This window comes from Schistocerca piceifrons, chromosome 2 (assembly GCF_021461385.2).
Source record: "Schistocerca piceifrons isolate TAMUIC-IGC-003096 chromosome 2, iqSchPice1.1, whole genome shotgun sequence".
In the NCBI taxonomy this organism is placed as follows: domain Eukaryota; kingdom Metazoa; phylum Arthropoda; class Insecta; order Orthoptera; family Acrididae; genus Schistocerca; species Schistocerca piceifrons.
Genome location: NC_060139.1, coordinates 828,571,152 through 828,596,171, shown reverse-complemented (window position 1 = coordinate 828,596,171; position 25,020 = coordinate 828,571,152). Strand labels below are relative to the sequence as shown.

The 25,020-nt window shown below is 44.3% G+C and overlaps 1 protein-coding gene across 1 annotated transcript in view; it reads right to left on the bottom strand.

Moving 5' to 3' along the window:
* LOC124775905 overlaps window positions 1–25,020 on the bottom strand; it is a 476,308-nt gene that overhangs the window by 315,828 nt on the left and 135,460 nt on the right. The window contains exon 2 of the mRNA XM_047250740.1: window positions 5,708–5,850. Within this exon, the coding sequence (XP_047106696.1) occupies window positions 5,708–5,850 (143 nt within the window). The remainder of the gene's footprint in view (window positions 1–5,707; window positions 5,851–25,020) is intronic.

The following is a 25,020-nucleotide window of genomic DNA, read 5'->3' as shown; positions in this document are numbered from 1 at the left end:
ATTTCTCCGTCAAAAGATTCGTGGCAATAACTTTAAACATCTGTCATATTTCTCCGAATGAAGTCTACGAAAACTCCAAAGTCACGGACATTTCTATGCAAATTTTTGTTTACGGGTGAACTATCATTTACAGACTAAGGACAAATCAGTCTTCACCATATCCACTAACAGTCACTTGAAAATCCCCGTTGGCGTAGGGAAATTTGTAAACAACGAAGTGCGTTACGGAAATTTTCAAGAATCGCATCATTGCTCGATGTTTTATCAATGGAACTCTAAATCGCCACAAGTATATGCAATTCTTAAAGGATATGCAGCCGCCGTTGTCATCAAACATTCCACTAGGCAATCCACAGGGTACACAACGCGCCGGGAAAAAACCTGCCTATTCCTCACATATAATTTAAGACCTTAACAGAAGATCGTCGGATCGGTTCTTCGGGACGCTCACCACACTTAACACTTCTGGACTTTAATGTGTGGTGAAAATCATACTGCAGGACGAAAAAACTGAAGCACCCAGAAGGGGGAGAGGAAGCAAAAGGAAGCGGACTGAAAGGATGCGTGATGTTGTTTCAGTGATTACAGCGTCGAGTCAAATTTACAAAGAACTTGGCAGTATGAGCCCACTTATCGGTATGACGTTGCACCCACTCGGGTCAGGATGCCTGCACTGGTTCGGTTGGAAAGGTTGTCATAATGCTGATGTACCCTTTCCTCAGGCAAGCTGACCCACAACTGTTTTAACTGACCCTGTATATCCTAGATACTGCACTGGGACGGCAAAATTGGTCCCATACGTGTTCTGTCGGGGAGAGATCTGGTGATATTGCTGTCACGGAAGTACTCCAGCATCACGAACACAGTTCATAGTGCCACGTGCCACATGGACGAGTAGTATTACCCTATTGAAAAATGGCAGCACGGTATTTCCGTATTAGAGGTAACACATCCCAACCCAGGATATCCATGAGTGCCATTCTGCCAAACAGGGTTTCCTCAGTCACTATCAGCGTTGACCTGAAGTTATTCTCGATAAGTTACCCACACCATGACGTCAGGAGTGACACAGCTGTGCCTCTAGAAAACATTGGGTGAATGGGACCTCTCCCCAGTTCGCCGCCCTATTCGTCAGCGATAGTCATCTGAGGTGGTGTAGAACCGCAGTTCAATGCCGAAAACAGTCCGACGTCATTCATCAGGAGCCCACGCTTCCCAGTCACAGTACCACCCCAGACGGAGCCACTTGTGTTGTGGTGTTAACAATAGCGTACGCATGAGACGATAATTCCCGAGCTAGGCTGCTGATAGTCTCCGAACAATGGTGCTGGATGACTCAGAGTGTTGCAGGCGCTCCATTATTTATTCTGGGATGGGAGGCGTCGATGTGACGACGAGTATGCCTGCCTTCATGTCCCCATGTAGTCAAACATCAGTCCGTTGTCACGTCCGAAAGCCCCAAAATTCTGGAGATCACATGATTCGATCAGCCAACCAAATGGAGACCTTCAATGAGGCCCCTTTCAAACTCTGTCAGTTGCTAATAACGCTATATTACGCAAGTATTCGACATCTCCGCTCCTTCAGTCATCACTCAAAATTGAACGCTGTTCATGCCCCTTATATACCATACACTGAACACGAACAAAACTGATGAAACCTAATGACTGTTATACCTGTCACAGAGAATTGCAATTCTAATCATTTACCTACTCGCCGATGGTTTGTATCAGTACGAAGTTGTATTGATATCCAACCTTGACTTCTGGGTGCGACACGTTTTTATCAGTCTGTGTAGCTCCATTTAAATATTACGAAGTCTTTGTCATCGCTAGTTATGAACGTTTACGTAAGAAAATCTGCCTCATAGTCCACTATAACTTAGCAGAAACCTCACCCCGAGATATTTACTCGTTCCAGATATTTTTGGAGTTGATTCATCCTACTTACAATAGAAATGTGGACAATGGGGAGAATAGTGGGGGAAGAGAATGGAAGCAATGAAATGTGTGTACTGCAGTAAAAATTAAGCGAACTATTATATTATGAATGGAAATTTTATTAGGAGGAGGACGAGATGAAGAAAGATGTATAAGAAGTAACGTTACCATGTGAAACGTGGGGCAGTTATTGCTATAGGGACTATTTGCAATGGATCTTGACTCCCGACTGATGGAAGCTCTCAGGCTTATAATAGAACATTGAATTAATGGTACAGATACAGGACTCTCTTGATGTAGATGAAATAAGGAACTGTGGAATTTTTCAGATCATTTGGACACCTTGTACTTGCATATGTACTTTGCTTCCTGTTAATAACCTGTGTTTGGCACAAATTTTACAACGAACAAAGAGGTACCGAAAGAAATAGAAACTACAAGGGAGGACCTTGGTGGCTTTGGTATATGGGCATCGAGCAGTCGTCGGAGTTATGTATGGGCATTAGGTCGTGGTCCATAACATGCATCTGTAGCTAATGTGTCGTCTGCTTATGCTGGAGACATCCTCAGAGGCTATAAGGACTCAGTTACTATTTCGAAGTTTAAACTAGCTCAATAAGCCGAACCTTCTTGTATGTAACTAAGCAATGGTCGAATCTTATGTCATCTGACTGTTACCTAAGGTCGAGGACTCGCGCCGACATAAGTTCCGCAGCTAGTATTGTGGAAGAGTTGATGCTGTTTGCTTCATTTTGCACTATGGGCCCAAACGTGTCTAAATTTGATGCTTCTTCTTTTCTGTAGAAGTTAATTTTGTGTTTTTGAATTTGTATGGCTTCTGTGTATATCGTAACACACTAATGATTAGACCTTGATAATACTGTAGTACCAGAAAATCAAATTTGGTTGTTCTCTGGTCACAGTGTATGATATGTTATTCCTGACTTATCCTTGGTGCTAAATGACGCAAATCGTGTCAATTCTTCTGCAGTACAAGCCCCGTAACACACATTGGCGCAACTCCGTGAAACTAGGCAGCCTATAAGAAATTCGACTTACTGAGACAGTTTAAGTTTGTAAATAGTAACTGAGTCTTTGCAGCCTCCTATGATGTCCCCAGGATTGGCAGACACAGAAACGTGCCTTGGACCACGATCTATTGCCCACATGAGAAGAACTGCTAGAGAAGCAAATACCATCTGTGAAAGCTTACATGACAGAATCTCCGATGATATCCACAGGATTGGGAGATACAGAAACATGCCTTGGACCACGGCGTAATGCCCATGCAACATAAATTCCCAGAGATGTAAATACCAGCTTTGAAAGCCTACATTGTATGATACACACGACAGGTTGTTAAACTCAGAAGATGTAGCGGTTCGCCACTACTGCTACGTTAGAGCTGCAGAGGTGAACAGCACTGGCGGGATAGTGAAGGAATGGAAGATTACAGAGAATGGGGAGAAGATGCAGTGACATCTCTTTACGTTATATTAGAATTGTGTGGGCCAACTGTTCCACCTGTTATGTTTGAACCACGTGGGGCAGCTGTCCTAGTTGTTATGTTAGAACTGTATGGGTCAGCTGTTTTGGCTAAAATGGTATAACAAAATTGGCCAGATGTTCCAGCTGCTGTGTTAGAGCCGCTTGCTCCAGCTTTTTCGGTTTTGTATGTTAGAACCGTAGGGGCCAGCTGTTCTGGCTTTATGTTACAGATGTATTGAGAGGAAACAGTTTGTTCCATCTCTTTACAATTAATTTTTTTGTTGCATTATATTGAATATATTTTCAACTTTTTTTTTGTTTAACTCGAGTGAAGAAGTGGACTACCTGTTTATTTAATGCATAATTACATAAATGCACTTCCTTTCCTTAATCCCTCTACGTTGCCTTGGATTAATTAACTTTGGAGTAAAGACCGCGATGATGCACCTGTTTGCCAGGGGGTAGTTCGGGGTTGGTAACAGGTCCCCCTCGCCTCCATGCAAGGGGAACGACCGTTGAGAGCCGCCATGATAGTCACTCTTGGGGTAGCGGCTGATCTGAGCGGACGGAATCTAGAGCGATCTCCGTCTCTGCCGCCGATTTCACTGTGGGATGAGGTATTATGTGTTACACTGTTGTTAATCCGCTCTTTTTCAGGACTGAATTAGTTAGCGTGTCGTTACGGCCAATCATTCATTTTTAGAGAAATTTCGCCTGTACAATTAAAGTTTTCAGTTAGGGTTTCTTTTCTAGAGGTGATCGTGGGGTCTCGCGTTATCCATTTATAGTGCTGCAATCACTTGGTGCCTTCAGCAGACGAGAGCAGCAATAGCTCTAAAAAAATAGTATAGTTCCACTTTTAGAAGAAGCGTTTTGCAATGTTAAAGTAACCTGGGGCCTCACCCCGCCTAGTTCACTTAACACGTGGGCGAAACGGCTGATGAATAATTTAGATGACGATTCCGTGTGAAACCTGGTGGGAGACGCGTGTGTTTCGTGTGGGTTACTTAAGGTTCTAAGCGTGTGACGTAATTTTTTAGGCTATCTCATAAATTTTGTTCACGGATCCTTTTAACCCCCATTTGCAAGCAGCACGTCCTAACTACTTTGATATAGAACAGGTTGAGCGTGTGAAAAATTGTATAGAATGGAAAGCAAGAACGAACAGAGGGGTGAGTACAAAGAAATTAGCTGTTGGTATCGGCCACCCACGTGGTGTCGAATTGCACTGCCAGGAGCTACCAGTTCGTTCTTGGAAATTATTTAAGGTGAGGATGATTGCGTGTGCTATTAATTGCTTAGTTGCGTTTGCCATATGTCACAGGGTGTTTTATTTTTTAAGAATTTGCTTTCTTTTGTGTATATAGGAGACGTTTGTGTCTGCTTTGTCCCCCGTTTTCCCGCCAAAAGAATTTTTGTTATTCGGTCCAAGTAGTAATGTGGGGTGCGAATTTAGCCCACTGTCCCAGCGGACGGACCACAAGGGCATCAACGTAGTTCCATCCTCTTTCCCAGTGCTTAACTAGCAACGAGATGCCTGTTAGTTTAAGCACCTTCAGTGCGAGACAAAACTAGACTTGGCTTTGTTTGCTGCAATTATTAAGTTTGTAAAGTTTCTGAGAATATAGATAATAAATGTCTTATAAACTCGATGTAATGACTTTAGTGGTCATTACAACCCCGGGTCCTGTGTAGAGAGCAATGTTATCAACAACGTGGAGTCCTTATAGATCATTTTAGAGCGTGGCATTTACTTACTTGCCCACTTGGTTGCTTGAGCCCCCCCCCCCCCCCCCCCCCTTTCCCGCGTTATCCGTTGCGCACTGTTAACATAATAACTAGACGTCGGGTCAGCCCCCTAAATTCAATCCTTCCGACGAGCATTGAACCAAGCGGGTAAGCATGTGTAAACGAGGCGCCTTGGACACACACATGTCCGGCACACTCTAACACAGATAGAATGAAAGATTAGATGGAAAGAGAGGAAGAGAGATACAAAGGTAACGATACGTAACCAGACGGAAAATTTTCAGTATGACCCAGCTGTTCTGGCTTTATGTTACAGATGTATGGCCCCACTGTTCTGGCTATAATGTTAGAGCCGTATTGGCCAGATGCTCCGTTTGTCATGTTAGAACTGTATGGTCCAGATTCTCCAGATTTGTCTGTTAGATCAGCTTTTCTGCCTGTTATGTTATAACTGTATGAGACAGACGTTCCAGCTGTTGTGTTAGAACCGTATGGGCCATCCGCTCTGGCTCAGCGCCCACGAGACTGACCTTCCCGGAGAGCTGGCTGGTGATGGCGTCGGCGTCGAGGCTCCTGGATCGGCGCGCCTCCTCGTCGTGCTCCTCCTCCGGGAACGACAGCCGGCGGGACTCTGCAGCTGAGACGCTGCCGCCGCCCGAGGACCCGGGACCACCTGCACAGGCACACCCATACTCGTGTCACTCATCTGACGAGGCTTCGGCGCTGCCTATTGACGTACACGAACCGAAATGGAATGTGTTAAATCATGAACAAATTGACCAAACACTACCAAACGTACTACAATTCCATAAATGTGGAACATGTGTTAAAATGCCATTTTACAAATGAAGAATGGTGCGTGTGCTCATGACGACTATTGGAAGTGTGTAACGTTACTGGAACTGCTCAGGCGGGGCAACAAAGCATGTCTATAGGACATGCACGTGCAGCTTATCGCCATCTTTCCGGCTTTGAGAGAGTTCGAGTCGTCATGAATGGTACTGGAGCATCACACCTGTAGTGACGAGACGGACGCAGTAAAACAGTGAGCCGGGAAGAATAGGCACTGGTTCACGCAGAAGGATTACTCACGAGAAGATCGTAAGACTGTTCGACTGGCTCTGATTAACAGACGAATGACGGCAGCTGAATTCCGGGCACAGATTACAAGCAGAGTGCATCAGCCTGAACCATTGGAAGCCGGATTCAGATGTCTAGCTACAGTACCACAGATAGGAGAGTCTTGTACAGTGTAGGTCCACAGTCAACTGGGACACTGAGTGGGATTCTGTTCGGCGATGAGTCTCGCTACGGCCTATGGCGGTCATGTTGATGTCAACGTGCTCGTAGACGACCTGGTAGAAGGCCACAGGAAGCAGCCTCTCCAACTTCCAAATAATAGCGTGGTGTGAAATTAATTATGACAACGACTGATTTGGTAACTCTTAAACGGTGCCCAGTGTAGAGCACAAATGGTAAATACTGATGTTATACCCTATACGATAATGATGGAATGTTATAGTCTTCATGACCAGGGTACCAAACGGCACATTATAATGATAGAATGTTTTGGTCTTCATGACCAGGGTACCAAATGGCACATTCCAATGATGGAATGTTATAGTCTTCATGACCAGGGTACCAAACGGCACATTCCAATGATGGAATGTTATAGTCTTCATGATCAGGATACCAAACGGCACATTCCAGTAGGATAATGGAAGATACCAGACTGCACTTCTCATCACACATGCACTTGAGGAATGAACGAATCCTTTGGTAGCCTGCCCAGTCTCCAAGATTTATCGCCCATAGAGCGTGTTTGGAATGACTCAGGAAAATTACACTACTTACGAGCTGACACAGAATGTGTTTCAGGTATAGCAATAAACTCCTGAAGATGACATTCGTACGCTGTTAACTAGCTTCCATGCCACAATGAAGACGATAACATATTCGTGCTTGTTGGGTCACATATCACAGTGATGTTGATATGGTTCAGACTCGAATGGATTGAAATTTTAACCACCTAATACACATAGTCTAAGGGGTTAGGTAGAACAGTTGAGATAGGCTTAGTCAGGGGCCAACGCCTGAAGAGATGCAGATATTACTATTTTTTGACGGTAAAAGTAGCAGTGGAAAAAAACTTCTTTTTTTATAAATTCCTTTACAACCAGGAAAATGAGGGAGGAAGAAAATGATCGCGGAACAAAAGGGTAGAATCCTTCGCTAGTAATCAAAACGTCCTCGGTCCGGGTTCGAAACTCAACATTGCTTAAATTTAGAATAAAAATTATCAGCCATAAGAATCATGAGCAATGGCGGCCTAAGACTTCCGGCATAAGAAGTCACTCTCATTCTGACAATGGCCTTGTCGAAGAGGCCGAGGAACGGACTCTCTTGCCACATTCTCCCAAATGGCGGAAGAATCAGCAATCATCAACGCCATGAAGATGTAAAAAGGCAATGGAAACCATTGCACTAAAGACACATTATGTGTGTCCACAGGACATGTGGCCTGTAACTGAAAAAGTGTCGTGATCATCTTTCGATTGGCAAAAGATTCCGACATTTTCCCCTATTCAGATCTCCGGGAGAGGACTGCCAGAGGGAAGGTGATCATAAGAAAAAGATTGAATAATCAGTGAAAGGGTAACGTTCTACGGTTCGGAGCGTGGAATGTCAGAAGTTTGAACATGGTAAGGAAGATAAAAAATCTGAAGAGGAAAATACTAAGGCTCAATCCAGATGTAGTGGGTGTTAGTGAAGTGCAAATGAAAGAAGACAAAGATTTCTGGTCAGAAGAGTGTAGGGTAATATCAGCAGCAGCAGAAAATGATTGAATGGGAGAAGGACTTCTTATGAATAGGAAGTTAGGAGAGAGAGCGAGTTACTGTGATAGGGTTGTTCTCATCAGGATTGACGGCAATCCAACACAACACTCCAGGTCAACGTCGCTAGCAGAAGGTGAAGAGATAGATAAGGAATATGAGGATACTGAATGGTTAATTCAGTATGTAAAAGCAGATGAAAGCCTAATAGTCAAGGGGGATTGAAGTGTGGTTGTAGGGGAAGGAGTAGAAGAAAGGGTTAGGGGAGACTATGGACTTGGTAGTAGAAACGAGAAAGGAGGCAAACTAATTGAGTTTTGTAATAAATTTCCGCTAGTAGCAGCGAATACTCTGTTCGAGAATCACGAGAGGAGAAGGCATACTTGGAAAATGCCAGGAGAAGCGGAAAGATTATAGTTAGATTACATCGTGGTCAGGCAGAGATTCTGAAATCAGATACTGGATTGTAAGTCATAACCAGGAGGAAATACAGATTCAAATTACAATTTAGTAATGATGAAGAGTAGGCTGATGTTTAAAAGACTAATCAGGGCCGCGCGGGATTAGCCGAGCGGTCTAGGGCGCTGCAGTCACGGAGTGTGCGGCTGGTCCCGGCGGAGGTTCGAGTCCTCCCACGGGTATGGTTGTGTGTGTTTGTCCTTAGGATAATTTAGGTTAAGTAGTGTGTAAGCTTAGGGACTGATGGCCTTAGCAGTTACGTACCAAAAGATTTCACACACATTTGAACATTTGAACTAATCAGGAAGCAACAATGGGCAAAGAAGTGGGATACGACAATACTACGGAATGAAGAGATAAATTTGAAGTTCTCTGAGGCTACAGATACTGCGATAATGAATAGCTCAATAGGCAGATCAGTTGAAGAGGAATGGACATCTCTAAAAAAAGGCAGTCACAGATGTGGTGTGTTGCCTACTCGTCGCTTATAGGGTGCCTAAAGTATGCTGCTTCCTCGGATAGCTATGCAAATATTCAAGCAAATCACATTAATAATTTTTATTATAATAAAGAAGATTGACAATACTTAACTTTGAATTTACAACCGTGTCGCAAGCGATGGACGACCTTCGTGCCGGCGTTTGTCGACACGCCGGAATAACAGATATTGGAATGAAAAATATAGTACAAGGAAGGTAATTTCGGGGAAAGCGTGGCAAACACAAGAAATGCTCGTACTTCAGCTGATTGACAGAAGAAGAAAGTACAATAATATTCAGGGAAATCCAGGAATACAGAACTCAAGTTAGTTAGGAATGAAATAAGTAGGAAGTGCAGGGAAGTTAAGGCGAAATGGCTGCATGAAAAAGTGAAGAAATCGAAAGAGAACAGATTTTCGGAAGGACAGACTCGGAATACAGATAGGTCAAAACAATCTTCGGTGAAATTAAAAGCAAGAAAGGTACCATTAATAATGAAATGGGATTTCCACTGTTAAATGCAGAGCAGAGAGCTGATACGTGGAGGCCTCTATGACGCGGAGGGGGGGGGGGGGGGGGGAGAGAGGAATTGTCTGATGTGATAGAAGAAGGAACCTGAGTCAGTAGGGAAGAGATACGGGATCCGTTATTAGAGTTTAAAAGAGATTTGGTGGACATAAGATCAAGTAAGTCAGTTCCAATGCAATTTTTAAAATCATTGCGAGAAGTGCTAACAAAACGACTATTTTCAATGGTGTGTACAATGTATGAGACTGGGGATATACCATTAGACTTTCTAAAAAACATCATCCATAAAATTCGGAAGACAGAAAGAGCCGACGAGTGAGAGAATTATTATGCATCTAGTTGTTTATAAGAGTAATATACAGAACAATGGAAAATAATGTTGAAGATATGTTAGATGATGATCAGTTTGGCATTAGGAAAGAGAAAGGCACCAGGGAGGCAGATCTGACGCTGCCGTTGATAATGAAAGCAAGATTGAAGAAATATCAAGACACGTTCATAGGATTTATCGACCTGGAAAAGCGTTCGACAATGTAAAATGTTACAAGATGATTGAAATTTGACGAATAGTAGGGGTAAGCTATGGGGAAAGATGGGTACTGTGTAATATGAACAAGAACCAAGAGGGAACAACATGAGTGGGAGACCAAGAACGAAGTGCTCGTTTTTAAAAAGTTGTAAGACAGGGATACACGAGCCTGCTGTTGAATCTATACATTGAAGAAGCAACGATGGAAATAAATGAAAGATTCAGGAGTGGAATTAAAACTCAACGAGAAAGGATATCAGTGATACGATTGTCCGCCCCCAGTAGCTGAGTGGTCAGCGCGACAGACTGTCAATCCTCAGGGCCCGGCTTCGATTCACGACTGGGTCGGAGATTTTCTCCGCTCAGGGACTCGGTGTTGTGTTGTCCTAATCATCATCATTTCATCCCCATCGACGCGCAAGCCGCCGAAGTGGCGTCAAATCGAAAGACTTGCACCAGGCGAGCGGTTTACCCGACGGGAGGCCCTCGTCACACACCATTTATTTATTTTTAATGATAAGATTTGCTGGTGGCATTTTTATCCTCAGTGAAAGCGAAGAAGAACTACTGTTGAATGGAATAAACAGTCTAACGGGTAGAGAATGTGGATTGAGCGGGTCTAGGCGCTTCAGTCTGGAACCGCGCGACCGCTACGGTCGCAGGTTCGAATCCTGCCTCGGGCATGGGTGTGTATGATGTCCTTAGGTTAGTTAGGTTTAGTTAGTTCTAGGGGACTTATGACCTCAGATGTTGAGTCCCATAGTGCTCAGAGCCATTTGAACCATTTTTTTGAGATGGTTAAATACAAACATTTTAATAGAAGTAAATGATTTTTTTCGTGAACTTGCACCTGTTAGCATAACATAGTGTACATAGGAGGTCGAATGTTAAATACCTATCCATAAAGACTGTCCGAGCTGCAATTTATGCACACAAAAGTAATATGTTTCCTGTGGGACAATCGTCGTGAGCTCATCTTTTACATCTAAGGCGTGGAAAACACTCTTGATTTCCTTTTGATCAGTTGTATCGTTTCAAGCAATGAGTACAAAGGCAATTTTCATCGTCTTCATGAAACTGCTGCAGGCTGTAAGAGAAAGGAGGAAGAGCTGGGTAGGATTTTCTTTTAGATGGGAGTTCTTGCTAACAGACGCTCTCGAAGGAGTCGTTTGTGAGAGGGATTGAGAGGAAGGAGGAGATAGTAGATGGAGACGAAAAAAAGGAAAGCGGAAATTACGCAGATCTGAAGAGGATGGCTGAAGACAGGGGTGAATGTAGAGTTACCGTATGAAAATTTACCTTCCGGCAGAATGCTAATGTCGAAATTAGAAGTAGGACTATCCGCATTTATCCATGTTCTTGCTTTTAGCAATTCCATGCCTTCATTCCTCTTCGCTATCATATAATTAACTCGTTCTGCTTGAGATTCATTATGTTCAGACAGCCTTTTTTAGTAATTTGTAACTTTTATTCTCCTGTGAATTTATTTTTTTACATTTATTACAGTCTCTGTATTTTACAGTGTCAATAAATTCCAATCCAAATGTCCTTCATACATGCATGCATGTCTTATGTAATAGCCACTGCCGACGATCTACAGCCGCATTAAACACATTAAATGTGTTCGCAGTTTGCAAATATATTAATGCGTCAACTGTACCATTTACTGGAAACACTTGAACATTTGTGCCAGAACGGGACTCTAACCAGGATTGCCACTTATGGTGGTGAATGGTCGCCTTAACCATTTCGGCTATCCGATCACCTCTCCAGGACCGTTTCAAACCTGCGTCTGTACTGGTGTCTGGGTCCATATCGTTCGCAAGTCATGTGATTTCCGCACAGGGAGAGAGAGTTCGTCAGTTTTCTTTACACACCTCCGGTGCCAGTAACGATCCTGCAGGTGTCAAGCGCTACTTCAAAGGTTTACTCTGTAAAGGCATACTTTTAAAATTCTCAATAAAGGGGTGTGGGTACCACCGAGGTTATTCCCCAGCTGGGGAGGTCTTAGACGGACCCTCTGCCATTATATTCATGCCTGTGGTCAATGTCGCACCCCTCCGTGATCACGCCACAGGATAGCGTGAAACAGGTGTACTCAGAAAGCTCAAGAGCACTTTTGCTGCTTCGGAGAACGTTCAGGTTTCGTCGAGTGGTTTTGAACGGTCCCTAGTGGTTCCACCCGGTTCACTAGAGCAAAAATTGTTGTCGCATTGCACTCCAAAGGGATGCGATCACTTTCAATGGGGATGCAGCCCCACAATGTCCTTAGAGAAAAACTGAAACGTCCGAGGGTGTCAGCAGAGTCAAACGTTGTCAAGAACGTCTTCCTGTTGCTCATCGCACAGAAAACTATCGTTTTCGACTGCGAAATGTGTGGTTTCATAGATGCCATTTATGCCATACTCTGACGCCTTTTCGTGCAGGTTCTGAGCGGCGATATGTCTGGAATGTTTTCCTGGAGCACCGCATGATTTCAACGCTGGGTGTCACGCTTCTGACCTACATCGCAGAGGCGTCACAAGAAGGGGTGAAATGTGCGTAAGAGGGCCTATGGCTGCCTTCTCGTAGTGGGAAACGTCCACAGTAGCATTTGGCTGTATACAACACATGTCTGTCGTCTTCTGGAGTACTTCTGTGCAGTATGTGATGCTTACCGTACAGGACTGATGGAGGATATCAAGAAAGTTCGAAGAAGGGCAACTCGTTTTGTGTAATCACGAAAGTGAGAGTGACACGGATATGATAAGCGAGTTCCGTTAGCAATAATTAAAACAATAGTTGTTTTCTTTACTATAGGAAGTTGGTTCAAATGGCTCTGAGCACTATGGGACTGAACATCTGAGGTCATCAGTTCCCTAGAACTTAGAACTACTTAAACTTAACTAACCTAAGGACATCACACACATCCATGCCCGAGGCAGGATCCGAACCTGCGACCGTAGCGGTCGCGCGGTTCCAGACTGTGGGAAGTCTTCGAAAAACTTCAATCTCCAAGTTTCTTCTCCGAATGCCAAAATATTTTGTTGACTTCCACTTACACAGGGAGAAATGGTCGTTACAATAAAATAAGAGAAATTTAGCACTCGCACAGAAAGATTTAGACGGTCGTTGTCCCACGTGCTATACGAGAGTGCAACAGCCAAGAAATAGTCTGGAGGTGGTTGCATAAACTCTCTGCAACACTGAAATGTAAACTGCAGTGTAATGATGTAGATGTAGATAAGTCTCGATATTTGCGGCATTCCTTAGATGGGAAAAATGTATTTCAATGTTCAGTTTCTCTATACTGCTCCTTCTGTCTCTTGTCTCTATAACGACTTCGACGTTATACTCAAACAATTCTATAGTTTTGGTTTTCTACATTTTTAGGTACAGCTTTCGATATCTTTCTCTTCAGATAAGCCGTGTTGTACATCAGACGTGGGTATAAGTGGTTTTCAACCAACGTCCAACTACTAAGATCATAACTGGCATTCTGGTATGTACACGGCTGTAACAGCGTTAATAATGTTGTTGGTGGTGTCAATCTCCTATTTGACGCTTTCAAGTTTATTTGCGAGACTACTGAAGGCTAAGCTCGATAGTCTGGAAAAAAGTTGTACAGTCACTGTCTGTACGGATATGTAAACTTCTGGTACTTGATAAACACTGCGGATATTAAATCTGAAGGCAATATCGAAAGGAAAAACAAACAAGTTTAATGCATCCGTCAGTTTTTTCTGGCAACTAGCCTGAGTAATTGTTTACTAACTGGACGAAATTGTACCGCTACAGACATTGACCTCCATCTCTACAGAAACACGTACGCAGGGACCAGATGAAATTTTTATGGTAAAATTGTAGCTAGAGGAAAGTTACTGAATGGAGACACCTGGTGACACACACACACGCACACACACACACACACACACACACACACACACACACACACACACACACACACACTCACAAACACACACTTGTTAGAGAGAAAGGGGGGCAGCGAGGAAGATAACGTGGAAGAAAAATTTATCACAACACATGGCGTTAATATTTAATTCGTAATTATATCCATTGTGGTTGATGTAAACACATCTACGGATCTAAGTTTGCGAAGAAGGCCCACCTCACAAGTATGATTATGAAAATAATCATGTAACATTGTATTGGAGAGCACGGGCTCCTAGCTTCCTTAAAAATGACATTATAGGTGAAAAGCGATGCACATATAACGTTTCATCGTTTTCAGAAATCTGTTGTTGGCGCTGATGTTAGCTGACTGTTTTACATCATCATCTGCAGCAGGCACAGTTATTCGACTGCAAAATAAGCTTATTTTGTAATGCTTTCATCACCAAATTAACAATTACACACAGACCAATTTTTTCTGATCTCATATATGTCTGAAATATTGTTTCAAAAATGGTTCAAATGGCTCTAAGCACTATGGGACTTAACATCTGAGGTCATCAGTCCCCTGGACTTAGAATTACGTAAACCTAACTAACCTAAGGACATCACTCACATCCATGCCCGAGGCAAGATTCGAATCTGCAACAGTAGCAGCAGCGTGGTTCCGGACTGAAGTATTTAGAACCACTCGGCCACAACGGCCGGCAGTATTGTTTCCAATTCATGCTATGATCAGTATGCAGTCCCAGGAAATGTTTAAGAATCGGTGCTTCATATTTCGTTTCCCGTGTGTCCTGTTGATATTCATGATGAACATATTTTATCTTCTACGGAGCTGAATGAACTTAAATTAATGACACTTTTTTAATATTTCATTTATTGATCGCTCTGTTGTGGCGACTCTGTCGTTCTTGATTGTAACACTTGCATCACGTTTTATCATAGTAAGATGGGAGGTCATTTATACATGGGACAAACAAGGATGGTCCTAGAACTGAACCTCGTGGAACATCAGTATTAATATGTCCCTCTCTCAAAAGAAGACTTAGGTGACATTTTCCTTCCTTTGCTTACTATGAAGTAAATATGAATGAACCACTTATTCATTACGATGCAAAATCCAGAAGCTTTAAGCTCTTGAAAAAATGTTATGATTTGCTCGGTCAAAAAACTTAAGTAGGTCATAAAAATCCCTTTATGAGAAATATTTTTGTACGTTATAGGTGAAGTTCTGGAGTGCATGTTCGGTGGAGACGCCCCTTCTGGAATCCAAATGATGAATGTCAGTTACCTACTATTCTAGTCGCTTTGAAAGTATTGTTCTTAACGTTCTTCCATTCGTTTGTAGGAGCTTTAGTGTACGAGAGGCAAACTGTACAGTGCCATCCGTCAAATGAAGATGGTTCAGATATATTCCAGTAGCACACATTCCTTCTTCAGTTCCCCCGTTTACTGATCTGGAAACGTCCTCTAGGGTCACTAAAAATACACTCCTGGAAATTGAAATAAGAACACCGTGAATTCATTGTCCCAGGAAGGGGAAACTTTATTGACACATTCCTGGGGTCAGATACATCACATGATCACACTGACAGAACCACAGGCACATAGACACAGGCAACAGAGCATGCACAATGTCGACACTAGTACAGTGTATATCCACCTTTCGCAGCAATGCAGGCTGCTATTCTCCCATGGAGACGATCGTAGAGATGCTGGATGTAGTCCTGTGGAACGGCTTGCCATGCCATTTCCACCTGGCGCCTCAGTTGGACCAGCGTTCGTGCTGGACGTGCAGACCGCGTGAGACGACGCTTCATCCAGTCCCAAACATGCTCAATGGGGGACAGATCCGGAGATCTTGCTGGCCAGGGTAGTTGACTTACACCTTCTAGAGCACGTTAGGTGGCACGGGATACATGCGGACGTGCATTGTCCTGTTGGAACAGCAAGTTCCCTTGCCGGTCTAGGAATGGTAGAACGATGGGTTCGATGACGGTTTGGATGTACCGTGCACTATTCAGTGTCCCCTCGACGATCACCAGTGGTGTACGGCCAGTGTAGGAGATCGCTCCCCACACCATGATGCCGGGTGTTGGCCCTGTGTGCCTCGGTCGTATGCAGTCCTGATTGTGGCGCTCACCTGCACGGCGCCAAACACGCATACGACCATCATTGGCACCAAGGCAGAAGCGACTCTCATCGCTGAAGACGACAGGTCTCCATTCGTCCCTCCATTCACGCCTGTCGCGACACCACTGGAGGCGGGCTGCACGATGTTGGGGCGTGAGCGGAAGACGGCCTAACGGTGTGCGGGACCGTAGCCCAGCTACATGGAGACGGTTGCGAATGGTTCTCGCCGATACCCCAGGAGCAACAGTGTCCCTAATTTGCTGGGAAGTGGCGGTGCGGTCCCCTACGGCACTGCGTAGGATCCTACGGTCTTGGCGTGCATCCTTGAGTCGCTGCGGTCCGGTCCCAGGTCGACGGGCACGTGCACCTTCCGCCGACCACTGGCGACAACATCGATGTACTGTGGAGACCTCACGCCCCACGTGTTGAGCAATTCGGCGGTACGTCCACCCGGCCTCCCGCATGCCCACTATACGCCCTCGCTCAAAGTCCGTCAACTGCACATACGGTTCACGTCCACGCTGTCGCGGCATGCTACCAGTGTTAAAGACTGCGATGGAGCTCCGTATGCCACGGCAAACTGGCTGACACTGACGGCGGCGGTGCACAAATGCTGCGCAGCTAGCGCCATTCGACGGCCAACACCGCGGTTCCTGGTGTGTCCGCTGTGCCGTGCGTGTGATCATTGCTTGTACAGCCCTCTCGCAGTGTCCGGAGCAAGTATGGTGGGTCTGACACACCGGTGTCAATGTGTTCTTTTTTCCATTTCCAGGAGTGTAGTTTTGGTGATATGGAATCTCGTTAGTAATTTCTCGATCAATCCTGAATTTCCCACTATCTTAATGAACTCTGACTGAAGCTGCAGCCTTGAAGCAAAGACGGGAAATTAAGGTTTAATGTTCCGTCGAAGACTATGTCGCTAGTAACGGATCAGCAACTAGATTTAAGGAGAAATGGGGAAGGAAATCGGATGTGTCCTTTTCAAAGGAAACCACGTATTTTACTTAAGAGATTTAGAGAAACTACGTAAAACCTAAATCTTGATGTCGGGGTGGTGATTTGAACCACCTTACTCTTAAACTAAAAAGTGTCTAACTGCTGTATCATTGGCTCAATTCTAAATATCTGATGTGTATATTCTTCAGTAGGCTAATATATGTTGAGTCGATTGCCTGGTTGTTCAGGGGACGTTAATATAGATTTCTCTATTCAGTATCTATGGAACGCAGGTAAAGTGGGAATTCATACTCATTTCGCCGTTGCGAATGGTCCTTCGTGTGTAAGCGGCTCGGCTGGAAGAATATACAGGAAGGCAGACAAAAGGAAGTTTGCTTAACGACCGTGGACTTAACTACCTACCTCAAGCATCAACGTCGACTCCTTATTCCTCTATGACTCTGCCATTTGTCGAAATGCTGAAATGATCCAGTACAAAAGTTCGACATAAAGAGAATGGGTGCTTGCTACTATATCAGTTAAAATAATATCAGCCTTATTCTGGAAGTTGTTCTTAACGGGCTCCACTGTTCACGTGCTAACTCCTACATAAATCGTAATCACTTTCACAGTCACACTATCCAAATCTACCCATCGCTTTCTCCTGAGAGTTATCAAGTTATTCCTATTGAGATAATCACTTCGTTTCTAAATATCTCAATGATATGTTCACGGTCAGCATATAATACAAAATACGGCGTTTTCAAAGTTAATTCTTATAATATAGCTCACTGTTTCAACAAGTGGCTCAATCAACGCGGCGTAACAGATGTGTACAAATGCAAGTTATAACACGCTTGTATTGTGCCCTGAATTGTATCGTTGCACTCTTACGCAGCGCATAGAGGAGAGTTGGAAATATCGTACCGGCTCCTAAATTGTAAGAATGCAATAGAACTCGTACCTCTTGCGCAAACTATGTTTTAGGGAGGTCAGTTTCAACTTGCGTTTCTTGGAGACACATTTTTAGCCACGAACTCTTGTGTGCTGAGGGACAGATCGTCGGAAGACATAATTGATTTTGAGGTGTCTGCTATCTAACTATTTGTGCAAATGGCGAAGGGAATTGCTGATATAAGTTAAATGGCAACAAAATGTTTTATTTATGCGAGAAAACTCATGAAATAATCTTAGTTTTCAGATAGCTTTACGATATTTTACCGGCACAATTTGAGAAACTTACTCGTGTAGTGAGCTTTAAAAAATGTTTTTATCATAATTAATGGAACATAATGCTTAGAAACGATGTAGTGAAACGTCTAATGTGTTCTTTATTCTAAATAGTTACTTAAATACGGTAATTATCGGTAATTATTTTGTATTACAGTATGCTACAGAAAGTCTTTGTTGAAAGTGGAGCACAGATAAGTCGTATTTAGCTGTAACATTATATCTTAATGTGGTATTATGGGTTAAATGAATGTGAACACACATAAAATGTGCCTAAGCGAACAATTAACAGACATACTGAAAATAAAAACGACAAAGCAAATTGAGCTTTAAAAAAATTGTATTCGTACTAAAATATTTTTCAGTGAGTCCAAAATAATTTGGAAGTGCATGTTCCTCTTTCAAAGAGCTGATGTTCAGTTTCAACATGTCAGATAAAAGAAAACTCGCGTTCGACATTGCGGAAGAAAACTGATTGTCTCTGTAGTGTTGGCAGAAGCGCCAACACTGTTTTTCTAGAGGAGGCCGAAATGGACGCGTTTAATTACACGCTGACTGGCGTGAGGTCTGGAACAGGACAATATCTTGAGAGTTGCAAATAAAGTACGTAGATGATGTAATACTTAACTTTAATCCACAATTGTAGAACATCGCTCTTGATGATACATGCTTCACATAATAAATATCAATTGAATACGGCGCCTTGCTAGGTCGTAGCAATTGTAGCTGAAGGCTATGCTATCGTCTCGGCAAATGAGAGCGTATTTGTCAGTGAACCATTGCTATGAACGTCGGCTGTACAACTGGGGCGAGTGCCAGTACGTCTCTCTAGACCTGCCGTGTGGTGGCGCTCGGTCTGCTATCACTGACAGTGGCGACACGCGGGTCCGGCGTATACTAATGGACCGCGGCCGATTTAAAGGCTACCACCTAGCAAGTGTGGTGTCTGGCGGTGACACCACAGTCTCCTTATTACAATGCAGTAGAAGCCATTGCTGGCAAAAACTGGGCTGAAGACGTATAATCCAAGGGATATCGCGAAATCCGAAGGAAATTATGAAAGCACCAAACAAAAACGAAGCTTCCAAGGCCTAGCCAAAGAGCCTTTCAGCTGAAGAGCAGTCCACGCCAAAAAAAGAGAAAGCTCACTGAATCAAAATAGAAGAAATCTTGAACTACAGCTCCCCCTCTCAAAAGGAAATGTTTTCGAGACTCTACTGGAAAGGCACTACAGAAACTCATTCGGCAAACAGAGAAATAAAGAGCGAGTTGTTAGAGGAGGATTAAATAGAGAAAATGATCAGGTGAATGAAGCGCAGAATGTGAGTTCATGCAAGGTGAGCAGGGTGGCAAAAGAAATGAAATAGCTATACTGCAATGCCTGCAAATAGTGATGTAACAACTAAAATACAGAACAGTCCTCCAAACTTAGACTGGTACATATCTTAACACTTAGGGACATAGATTATAAAGGCGGTACAACTCGTGCACCCATTGCTACAAATTAAGAAACCGGATTGCTAATTTGTGCCATTTGCAGATGTTTAGAAAATTAAGTGTAGTGTGTTTCTTTTTCTCAGAATTTCCACTTAAACCAGATACTAAAATCAGCATTCTGCAGTTGAGGATGGAATTGTTAAATAAATTCGTAACTTACTGTTTACGCTACGATAAAATCTCAAAAGTGCTACAAGAGTGACGACAGCTCGAAAACCACAAGATATACAGAAATATGACTCGTGACAGTTGATAGAGTCTCTATCCAGGTTTCGAACTGTAATACGCGCCGTGGCGTAACTGCATTCTAGGCATGCGTGTCAGAGCCCGTAGACAAATCATCCTCTCTGTGTAGCTGCAAAGAATTAGTTTGTGCCTGCAGATATGCTTGTAGTTTTCACCCAGTCGCCATCTGAAATCGCTGAGAAAGTACTTGTAAACAACCATGTATTAGATATTGTGGTCTTGTATTTGTTTTTGGAGTAGCTGTTTTGTCCACAGTCCGACCCATATGTAACCAAGGGGCTTCTAGTTGTAAGTACCGCCTCAGGGGAATCCACAAAACCAGGGGCTAAACTAAAAAAATGTAATCCTCTACACATAAACGATTTTTTGCTAATCGTAACACCTGAATGACTAATCAGAAGCACTCGAATGTAATACCTTACCATTTCAATCACATGCGATGAAAATTCACAAAAGTCAAGGAATAATTCACCTTCCCAAATAAGTATAGTATAAACCGTAAAATAATCACTAATTCAGTTATCATAAGGAAATTCACCAGAACCTGACTGAAAGATCCTACGGTAAGAAATTACTCAGTTCATCCAGTCACAGCGGTACTGTTTAAACTACTAAATTACGTGCACAAGCCAGTAGTAATCGTACGTTTATATTTTCACGTAAGCCATACAAATGCGCCGTCAAAGCACTGACTACTTAATCACAATCAAAATTCAACTAAAGAAAATCTCGGCGCCGTTCAGTCATTACAGGAATAATGACATAACAGAACTATCTCTTTATTTTTTTGGTGTTTTATATTCATTTCCGCGGCAGCCGTCGATAATTTTCTCTTTGACGGGTTCCTCTACCGGGGCGTCGGTTATACGCCGCCAATGGCAAGGTACTCAGTCCTATACTAATAGCTGACAGCTTTGGTCCACAAGTTTCCCACCACTCTGTAAAATACTTCATGCCGTTAGAACAAGGAAGTTTCCTATCTTCGACCTCGTCTCTGTACTAGGTTGCTCATTTACCACTTACATCATTCAACAAATCCCTTCACTGGAATGTTACGTGAAATGTAATAACGCTTCGGTGAAAAGTGGATCCTTACAGCATGATAGTAAATAACTTTGATCCCACCTTATACAATGTTAGGGCTAAATGTGAGTGTATGCTTTCCCGGCGTATACAGCTGGCGAAGAGTTCTCGGGCTTCCAGCCGGGTGGCGGTGTCTTCAAACAGCGACGTTTCGACGAGTGACATACTCATCATCTTCTGGCGAAGACTTCGCCAGAAGATGATGAGTATGTCACTCGTCGAAACGTCGCTGTTTGAAGACACCGCCACCCGGCTGGAAGCCCGAGAACTCTTCGCCAAATGTTAGGGCTGATTGACAGAGTCCAGAACTGGTTTCTTCTTTTCGCATTATTCCTAATACACTGTTTAGATGTTTAATCTGGGTGGAAGTTTTTGTCCTCACTTAAACAGAAAATCAGCTATTTCTTTTTATTGAGTAGAGCTGCGAATGTATGACACACAGTGGTGTCTTCATCACTTTTTTGCGCTTTGAAGTGTATTCTCACTTTGAATTCCTGCCCCACCCAGCAGTTCACGCCAGCACATCTCACACGCTTCTGGCGAGGCCGGTGGTGCGCTTATCTTCCAGTCGCCGAGCACAGTGCCACAGCAGTGTGAGAAGTACTGTCCGAGCGAGTTGCAGTCGGGAGTGCAGAACTGAAGCGGCAACTTCATCTGGGAGCCAGCGCTGGACCTGCGTGAGCAGTGACTGCCTAATCTTTGCCGCACGAAGTGGCCGCGCGGTGTGAGGCACCATGACACGAAATGCGCGGCCCCTCCCGCCGGAGGTTCGAGTCATCCCTCCGGCATGGGAGTGTGTGTTATTCTTAGCATAAGTTAGTTTAAGTAGCGTGTAATTCTAGGGACTGATGACGGCCATTAGGAATTCACACACATGTGAACATTTCAACTAAACTTCAGCGCATCGGTAGCGACAGTGCATGGCACGACGGCTGAGCTTGTTCGGATGTGGGTGGAGCTAGGTCAGGAAGTGCCCGTATCATCGTGGCTCTGTGAAAACGGAGCATGGGTCGCTGCATCCGCTATCGGGGAGAGGCAGCTGCGATGGAGCAGAGGCAGCGGCAGTCAGCCAGTGAAAGTATTGTAAAATCAACCAAGTCATTAGGCCGGGATGGGAATACCCTGAAATAGCCTAGACTGTATTCAAAAATGCAGTCTCTGATGTGAAATATCCATATACACTACTGGCCAATAAAATTGCTACACCAAGAAGAAATGCAGATGATAAACGGGTATTCATTGGGCAAATACAGGGTGTTTCAAAAATGACCGGTATATTTGAAACGGCAATAAAAACTAAACGAGCAGCGATAGAAATACACCGTTTGTTGCAATATGCTTGGGACAACAGTACATTTTCAGGCAGACAAACTTTCGAAATTACAGTAGTTACAATTTTCAACAACAGATGGCGCTGCAAGTGATGTGAAAGATATAGAAGACAACGCGGTCTGTGGGTGCGCCATTCTGTACGTCGTCTTTCTGCTGTAAGCGTGTGCTGTTCACAACGTGCAAGTGTGCTGTAGACAACATGGTTTATTCCTTAGAACAGAGGATTTTTCTGGTGTTGGAATTCCACCGCCTAGAACACAGTGTTGTTGCAACAAGACGAAGTTTTCAACGGAGGTTTAATGTAACCAAAGGACCGAAAAGCGATACAATAAAGGATCTGTTTGGAAAATTTCAACGGACTGGTAACGTGATGGATGAACGTGCTGGAAAGGTAGGGCGACCGCGTACGGCAACCACAGAGGGCAATGCGCAGCTAGTGCAGCAGGTGATCCAACAGTGGCCTCGGGTTTCCGTTCGCCGTGTTGCAGCTGCGGTCCAAATGACGCCAACGTCCACGTATCGTCTCATGCGCCAGAGTTTACGCCTCTATCCATACAAAATTCAAACGCGGCAACCCCTCAGTGCTGCTACCATTGCTGCACGAGAGACATTCGCTAACGATATAGTGCACAGGATTGATGACGGCGATATGCATGTGGGCAGCATTTGGTTTACTGACGAAGCTTATTTTTACCTGGACGGCTTCGTCAATAAACAGAACTGGTGCATATGGGGAACCGAAAAGCCCCATGTTGCAGTCCCATCGTCCCTGCATCCTCAAAAAGTACTGGTCTGGGCCGCCATTTCTTCCAAAGGAATCATTGGCCCATTTTTCAGATCCGAAACGATTACAGCATCACGCTATTTGGACATTCTTCGCGAATTTGTGGCGGTACAAACTGCCTTAGACGACACTGCGAACACCTCGTGGTTTATGCAAGATGGTGCCCGGCCACATCGCACGGCCGACGTCTTTAATTTCCTGAATGAATATTTCGATGATCGAGTGATTGCTTTGGGCTATCCGAAACATACAGGAGGCGGCGTGGATTGGCCTCCCTGTTCGCCAGACATGAACCCCTGTGACTTCTTTCTGTGGGGACACTTGAAAGACCAGGTGTACCGCCAGAATCCAGAAAAAATTGAACAGCTGAAGCAGTACATCTCATCTGCATGTGAAGCCATTCCGCCAGACACGTTGTCAAAGGTTTCGGGTAATTTCATTCAGAGATTACGCCATATTATTGCTACGCTGGTGGATATGTGGAAAATATCGTACTATAGAGTTTCCCAGACCGCAGCGCCATCTGTTGTTGAAAATTGTAACTACTGTAATTTCGGAAGTTTGTCTGCCTGAAAATGTACTGTTGTCCCAAGCATTTTTATTGCCGTTTCAAATATACCGGTCATTTTTGAAACACCCTGTATATTATACTAGAACTGACAAGTGATTACATTTTCACGCAATTTGGGTGCATGGATCCTGAGAAATCAGTACCCAGAACAACCACCTCTGGCCGTAATAACGGCCTTGATACGCCTGGGCATTGAATCAGACAGAGCTTGGATGTGTACATGTGCAGCAGCCCATGCAGCTTCAACACGATACCACAGTTCATCAAGAGTAGTGACTGGCGTATTGTGACGAGCCAGTTGCTCGGCCACCATTGACCAGATGTTTTCAATTGGTGAGAGATATGGAGAATGTGCTGACCAGAGCAGCAGTCGAACATTATCTGTATCCAGAAAGGCCCATACAGGACCTGCAACACGCGGTCGTGCATTATCCTGCTGAAATGTAGGGTTTCGCAGGGGTCGAATGAGGGGTAGAGCCACGGGTTGTAACACATCTGAAATGTAACGTCCACTGTTCAAAGTGCCGTCAATGTGAACAAGAGGTGACCGAGACGTGTAACCAATGGCACCCCATACCATCACGCCGGGTGATACGCCAGTATGGCGATGACGAATACACGCATCCAATGTGGGTTCACCGCGATGTCGCCAAACACGGATGCGACCATCATGATGCTGTAAACAGAACCTGGATTCATCCGGAAAAATGACGTTTTGCCATTCGTGCACCCAGGTTCGTCGTTGGGTACACCATCGCAGGCGCTCCTGTCTGTGATGCAGCGTCAAGGGTAACCGCAGCCATGGTCTCCGAGCTGATAGTCCATGCTGCTGCAAACGTCGTCGAACTGTTGGTGCAGATGGTTGTTGTCTTGCAAACGTCCCAGTCTGTTGACTCAGGGATAGAGACGTGGCTGCACGATACGTTACAGCCATGTGGATAAGATGCCTGTCATCTCGCCTGTTAGTGATACGAGGCCGTTGGGGTCCAGCACGGGGTTCCATATTACCCTCCTGACCCCACTGATTCTGTGGTGTCACCGCCAGACACCACACTTGCTAGGTGGTAGCCTTTAAACCGGCCGCGGTCCATTAGTATACGCCGGACCCGCGTGTCGCCACTGTCAGTGATTGCAGACCGAGCGCCGCCACACGGCAGGTCTAGAGAGACTTACTAGCACTCGTCCCAGTTGCACAGCCGACGTTGCTAGGAAAGGTTCACTGAGAATTACGCTCTCATTTGCCGAGACGATAGTTAGCATAGCCTTCAGCTAAGTTAATTGCTACGACCTAGCAAGGCGCCATTTATC